Source organism: Diceros bicornis, chromosome 8, assembly GCF_020826845.1.
Source record: "Diceros bicornis minor isolate mBicDic1 chromosome 8, mDicBic1.mat.cur, whole genome shotgun sequence".
In the NCBI taxonomy this organism is placed as follows: Eukaryota; Metazoa; Chordata; class Mammalia; order Perissodactyla; family Rhinocerotidae; genus Diceros; species Diceros bicornis.
This window is the reverse complement of record NC_080747.1, coordinates 47,037,837-47,045,047: the sequence shown is the minus strand read 5'-3', so window position 1 is coordinate 47,045,047 and position 7,211 is coordinate 47,037,837. Positions and strand designations below refer to the sequence as shown.

The 7,211-nt window shown below is 36.5% G+C and overlaps 1 protein-coding gene across 1 annotated transcript; it reads right to left on the bottom strand.

Annotated features, from left to right (window-relative positions):
- Positions 1-233: 233 nt before the first annotated feature.
- On the bottom strand, positions 234-755 carry LOC131409232 (non-histone chromosomal protein HMG-14-like). The gene has a single exon (XM_058546327.1). The coding sequence runs from the start codon at positions 738-740 to the stop codon at positions 234-236; it is 507 nt and encodes a 168-aa protein (XP_058402310.1). The 5' UTR covers positions 741-755.
- Between the last annotated feature and the right edge of the window lie 6,456 nt (positions 756-7,211).

Here is a 7,211-nt window from a genome sequence, read left to right as displayed (position 1 = left end):
TGCAGAAGTAGAATTAATGTGTCTTGGCCCACAATTGTATGTCTTGGGGGATGGAGGGGCGTTAGGTGGTGAAGGAAAGAATGACCCTGAAATTGTGAATTTGAGTGACTTGAAAGGATAATGATGGTATTAACAGAGGTGAGGAAGAGAAACAAAAGTAAGAGAAACAGAGTGAATACTGGGGAGAGGGAGACACCACTGAATTTGGTGATTAGAAAGTAAGCCTCCCGTATTTAATACCCCACTATTTTCTGGTTGTACCAAAAAATGAACAACCAGCAAATGATTTCACCTCTTAAAAAAAAGCATTTACACTTAAAAAATGGGATGAGGCGGGATTCCCTCCTTCTTAAAAATGTTTCTAGAGCTACTAAAAAACTGGCATTTACAAAATAGTTGATAAAAATATTCCTCTGGATTGTACAAGAAGGGAGACAGGGACCACTGATAAGACATGGTATATGACATGAATCAGACTTGGCTTCTTTCTCTCCTGCTTCATCAGAGGCTGCACTCTCCTCGTTTTTAGTTTCTCCGTTTTCTACAGGTAATTCTTTAGTCTCCTGGTTAGCCACTTCGGCCTGTTTTCCCTTTGCTCCCCTTTTCCCTTTTGTTTGCACTTTTTTGTCTGAAGAGTCATCGTTTCCCGCCGCCTTTCTGGGCTTCGCTTCCACTTTTGCAGGAGCGGGTTTCTCCTCCCTGGCCGCCCCCTCGGCGGAGCTCACCTTCCTCTTGGGCATTGCAGTGGCGGGGCGGGCGCGTGCCAGGTGCCTGCGGGCCGCCGCGCGCCGAGAGCCTTCGCGAAGCTGTGCTGCCTGGCCGCTGTCGCTCCTCCCGCCGCCCGAGCTGCTGGGACCCGCGGCGGGGGCGGGGGGAGAGCCGTATGGAACCGGATTCCAGAAGTAAATTATTCTTTTAAGATATTTTAGTGGTTGCTCTGGAGTTTAAAATATATATTTCAACTAATCTAAGTTCACCTTCAAATAATACTATACTGCTTCACTTGAGTTCATATAACTCATAACAAAGTTTCCCCAATTCCTCCCTCCTGTCCGTTGTGACATTGCTGTCATTCATTTCACTTATCCATATGCTATAATAACCTAGCACATTGTATTATTATTACTTTAAACAAACCATTAAATTTTAACAATAAGTAAAATAGACTTTATTTTACCTTCAATTGTTCCTTCTCTGATATTATTCCTTTCTTGATGTAAATCAACGTTTCTGATTACATGGCTTCCTTCTCCTTTAAAACATCTTTTATCATTGATTGCAGGGAAAATCTGCTGGTGAGGAATATCTCAGCTTTTGTTTCTCTGAGAAAGTCTTTATTTCTCCTTCAGTCTTGAAGAAAAATCTGATTGTAAATAGGATTCTAGGTCAATAGTTTTTTCAACACTTTCAATATTTCACTCCACTGGCTTCTTGCTTGAATGGTGTCTGGTAAGAAGTCTACAATAATTCTTATCTTTATTCATCTATAGGTGACCTTGTGTTTTACAATATACTTTTAGATACAACACCAAGGCACTATCCAGAAAGAAAAAAGAAGAAAAGTTGTACTTATTAAACGTATTTAATACATATTGTCTATAAGTGACAATATGTATTAAAACTTCTGCTATGTGAAATACACTGTTAAGAGAATCCAAAGACAAGCCATAGAATAAGAGAAAGTTTTTGAAAAACATGCATTTAATACTTGTATCCACAATATACAAAGAACTCAAAACTCAACAATGCAAAAACAAACAACACAGGTGAAAAATGGGCAAAAAATCTGAACAAACATATCACCAAAGAAGATATTAGGTGGAAAGAAGCTTATGAAAAGATACTCAACATTATTTATAATTAGAGAATCACAAATTAAAACAACACGACATACCAGTAGATTAGCTAATATTGAACAAACTGATAACACCAATTGCTGGTGAGAATGCAGAGTAACAGAAACTTTCATTCACTGGTAGTGGTAATTCCAAATGGTAAAGCCACTTTGAAAGACATTAAAGGCTTCTTACAAAGCTAAACATAGCCTTACCACGTGATCCAGTAATTGCTCTCCTATGTGTTTATCCAAACATTTGAAGATGTATGTACCCATGAACATCTGTGCATGAATGTCAATATCGGCTTTATTCATAATTACCAAAAACTGGAAGCAACCAATAAGTCCTTCAATAAGTGAATGGGTAAAAAAGTCTGGTACATCCATAAGATGAAATATTATTCATTGGTAAATATAAATGAGCTATTAAACTACACAAGACATGGATGAATCTCAAATGTATATTTATAAGTAAAAGAAGCCAGTCGGAAAAGGCTACATACCTGTTTGATCCCATTTATTTGACCCTCTGGTAATGGCAAAACTACAGAGATGGTGAAAAGATTAGTGGTTGCCAGCGGAAAGAGGTAAGGGTTAAACATGTGAAGCACAGCAGATTTTTTATGGTAATAAAATTATTCAGAACGATACTATAATGGTCTATAAGTGACAATATGTATTCTATAGGTTTTAGAAACCTATAGAATTTTAGAGCATAAAGAGTGAACCTTAATATAAGGAAATTTAAAAAATAATGAATTAGGATAGTGAGGTCTCCCAGTTTGGAATGAAGAAGGTGACAACAATCTAACTATTTGAAATGTATGAAACAGACACACTGAAGAGAGTGGGGAAGAAGGTGCAAACTAGATAACTTTAGAAATAAGTGACATTTTAAAGTCTCTAGTTGATAAAGTTGTGTCACATAGTGTATTGGTTCTGGTACTACTATTCGTGTACACCGGATGCATGTGAACTGGAAGTGAACAATTAATAAATGGATGGCAGATGGTGAGAGTCAGGTTTCTCAGTGCTGGAGTGAAAGTTTACAGATAAGAAGTGAGAGGAGGCTAGAATGATCCATGCAATAATGAAATTGAGTTGGAGGTATCAGTAGGAAATCATGTTTAATTTAACATGGATACAGATGGTTACATATAGGAATATCTGTAGATGTGTATATATACACATGTTAGTATACACATATGTTTCCTTGCTCTGTCAGCTGAGAGGTCCTGAAAGCAGTAGCAACAAACACACCTAGAGTCCAGATCTTGGTTTCTAATCAAGTTCTCCAATAAAAGGAACCAGGACTCCTTGGAGAAATGGCTAATTTAAGAACTGGAGCAGGAAACATACAAAATGAGCCTGGAGTAGTGCCAGAAAGTAAGATATTGTTCAAAAAAACAAAAACTCTTTGTTGATGTGGGTACATTAAAGGGATGAAGAAGCCAACTGAAAGAGCTCCCAATGCCAAAGCTGGGACAATCCGAGCAACAAAATGAATAAAGTAGTGTTGGATTACAACCCAAAGTGTAAAATAAATATCCACGAATCCATATTGATATAAAAGATTGAATGAAGAAATAAATAAATGGGGCAAAAGAAACAAATCTCACGTGCAGAAGAATTCCAAAAAACTTATGTAGCTGTTCTGCCCTCAAGTTGGATAATATGAGTCCTCTGTGAAGTTTCGTGTCCTTGGTCAGAAAATTGGGTGGGGTGTTAGGTACATAAGCAAACTTAGACAAGCAGGTTCCTAAGGGCTCCCGCATAAGGACAAGTTTCAAACTCTGACTTAACGGAAGGAACCTCCAGGGATCACTGAAAGCTCTTAGCTCTTAACTCCCCACAGAAACCAGTCCTAATATGAAATCGAGCATTTCAAATTTAAGAAAGATAGCTCATTCCAGTGTTTTTCAGGTAAATACTTTACAAATCCCTCCTCAAAAAAAAAAAATTGAATGTTTATTATAAATTTTACTAATGTCAGGACTTTGTAAACAAAATTTACAGATAAAACTAAAATATACCACACTCTTCATTGTAAATTCCATGTAGCCAATGGATACACATAGAAGAGTATCATTGATGCTTTTGTTGATTTTTGCAATATTCTTCTATCCATAACCAACCCATGGTTGCACTTGTTGAGTAAGTGTAGCTCTCATATGAATGTTTGCTGATATTTTTATTTGCGTTAACAAAAATGACAAAAGTGAAACAACAAAGGCATGTGTTGGAACTTCTTTCATTTGCCATTGCAGTGAATGCTACGTTTAATTGGATAGTTGTTTTTGAATACTAAAAGTATATTTCTTTTTGGCTATTCATAAAGTAATAACTGCAGACAATACACATTTATGTTTAGTCTACATTATTAACATTTTCCATCATTCCTTAGCTTGAACAATCAACAAAATAATAAATTGAAGTTTTAAATTTATGATATTTGCTTATTTCCATTGTTTAATACTCCCACCTTGGCCATCTTTCAATGCAGAACTGGGAAGATCTGAGCAGTAGCACAGTTTAAATTGTGTAGCATTTAAACCATACTGATACAAAAGATGTAAATAATCTCAAAAACAGATAATAAAATATAGTACAATATGTAAGTGAGGAGTTTTGAGTATTTAATATTTTCTTTTTAATGTAATTTACTTAGTTGTAAGTTTACATGATTGATTTTTAATAATGTTTGTATTATAACTGCCACCTTTCAAATTACCTGAAAAAAATAAAACAACTCACTCTTCAAGCTGGCTCTAGTGTACCACTGGCTCAATCAAGCAAGTGTGTGAGGCTATTTGATTTTTTAAAAATTTTTTGTTAGAGATTAGATCAATTTTATTATTTTATTCATTTTATTTCCAGAATCCAAGTCAACATATCTTAAGCATTCTGCTTAAGGTTCTCTCTGGACCACTGGAACATTGAGCCTTCTCTTCACTCTAACTTTATTGCCTTTTTCTGCCTCTAGCCTTATCATAATAAATCAGTAAAGAGTGATTGTTCAAATATCCTCAACCAATTCATAATTTGAATTCTCCAACTAGTCCAGTCATCTTCCTGGACTAATATTTAGCTTAGTATGGATAAAATACTGCTTTTATTTATTTATCTTTTACTGAGTAAAATTAATATAAGATAAAATTAACCATTAAGCATTTTACAGTGTATAATTTGGTGGTGTTTAGTACATTCACAACCTCCACTTCTATATCATTCCAAGATATTTTTATCACCGCACAAGGAAACCCTGTACCCGCTAAGTGGTCACTTCCCATTCCTCCCTCCCCCCAGCCACTGACAACCAATAGTCAGTTTTCTATCTCTATCAATTTACCTATTCTGGATATTTTCTGTAAATGAAACCACACAAAATGAAACTTTTGTGTCTGACTCTTTCTCTGATTTTAATGTTTTCAACGTTCATTGACATCATAGCATGTATCTGTAGTTCACTCCATTTTAGGACTGAATAATATTCCATCATATGACTATACAACATTTTGTTATCCTTTCATCTGTTGATGGATATTTGGGTTGTTTCCACTTTTTGGCTCTTGTAAATAGTGCAGCTATAAACATTTGTGTACAAGTATTTGTTCGAATACTTGTTTTCAATTCCCTTATATATAAACCTAGGAATGGAATTGTTGGATCATATGATAATTCTATGTTTAACTTTTTGAAAAAACTGCCCAACTGTTTTCTACAGTAGCTACACCATTTCACATTCTCAACAGCAAGGTACAGGAGTTCCAATTTCTCCACATTTTCACCAGCGCTTGTTGTTACATGCCATCAAGTCAGCTCTAACTCCTGGCAACCCTAAGAATGAGTTATGTCCACAACGTCCTGTCCTCAACAGCCTTACTCAGCTCCTGTAGACTCATGCCTGTGGCTTCCTTTATGGAGTCAATCCATCTCATATTTGGTCTTCCTCTTTTCCTGCTGCCTCTACTTTTCACAACATTATTATCTTTTCCAAAGAATCCTGCCTTCTCATGATGTGCCCAAAGTAGGACAGCCTCAGTTTTGTCATTTTTGCCTCTACCAACAGTTCAGGCTTAATTTGCTCTAGGACCAACTTGTTTATCTTTCTGGCAGTCCAGGGCATCCATAGAGCTCTCTTTCAACACCATGTTTCAAATGAATTCATTTTTTTCTCTCAGCCTTCTCCACTGTCCAGCTGTTGCACCCATTAGTAGTAATTGGGAACACGAGGATGTGGAAAATCTTGGCTTTAGACTCTAATGACACTTCCTTACACTTGATGATTTTTCCTAATTCTTTTGTTACTGCCCTTCCAAGTCTCAGTCTTCTCTTGATTTCTTGGCTGCAGTCTCCATTTAAATTGATGACTGAAGGAAGGTAAACAAAATTTAACAATCGAAGGTAAACAAAATTTAACAATCGAAGTTAAACAATATTTAACAATCTCAATGTTTTCATGGTCTACAATAAAGTTATGTAGTTCCTCTCTAGTCGTGATTTTTGTCTTCTTGATGTTCAAATGCAGTCCTGCTTTGGCACTTTCTTTCACTTTTTTTCTAAAGTCATTTCAAGTCATTGCTGCTTTCTGCCAGTAAGATGGTGTCATCTGCATATCTTAGATTGTTGATATTTCTTCCACCAATTTTCACTCCTCCTTCATCTGAGTCTAGCCCAGTTTTTCATATATGTTCTGCATACAGACTAAACAGATAGAGAGAAAAAATGCACCCTTGTCTGGCACCTTTGCCTAGAGGAAACCATTCTGTCTCTCCGTATTCTGTCCTGACAGTGGCTTCCTGTCCACAATACAGGTTACGCATCAGGACAATCAAGTGATGAGGCACGCCCATTTCTTTCAGAGCAGCCCATAGCTTTTCATGATCCACATAGTCAAAGACTTTATTGTTGTCTTTAAAACATGGACTAAGCTTCTTCTGAAATTCTTTAGAGTGCTCCAGTAGCCAAGAATAATTGCAACAAGATCTCATGTGCTGCTCCCTTTTTGAAATTAGCTTGGACATCAGGCATTTCTTGCTCCACGTAAGGTAAAGCCTTTGGGGCAGCACCTTGAGCATCACTTTACTTGCATGGAAAATTAGAGCAGTGGCCCTATAGTTACTCTACTCCTCGCCATCTCCTTTGTTTTGTTTTGTTTTTAAATTATAGCCATCCTAGCCAGTGCGAAACGGTATCTCTTTGAGGTTTTGATTTGCATTTTCCAAATGACTAATGATGGTGAGCATCTTTCATGTGGTTGTTGGTAATTTGTACATCTTCTTTGGGGTCCTATCTGTTCAAGTCCTTTGCCCATTTTTAATTGGGTTGTTTGTTTTGGTTGTTGAGTTGTAAGAGTTATTTTGGATATTAGACT

Excerpts from the sequence above, each read along its gene's own strand:
- LOC131409232 (XM_058546327.1), bottom strand. The coding sequence starts at position 740 with ATGCCCAAGAGGAAGGTGAGCTCCGCCGAGGGGGCGGCCAGGGAGGAG.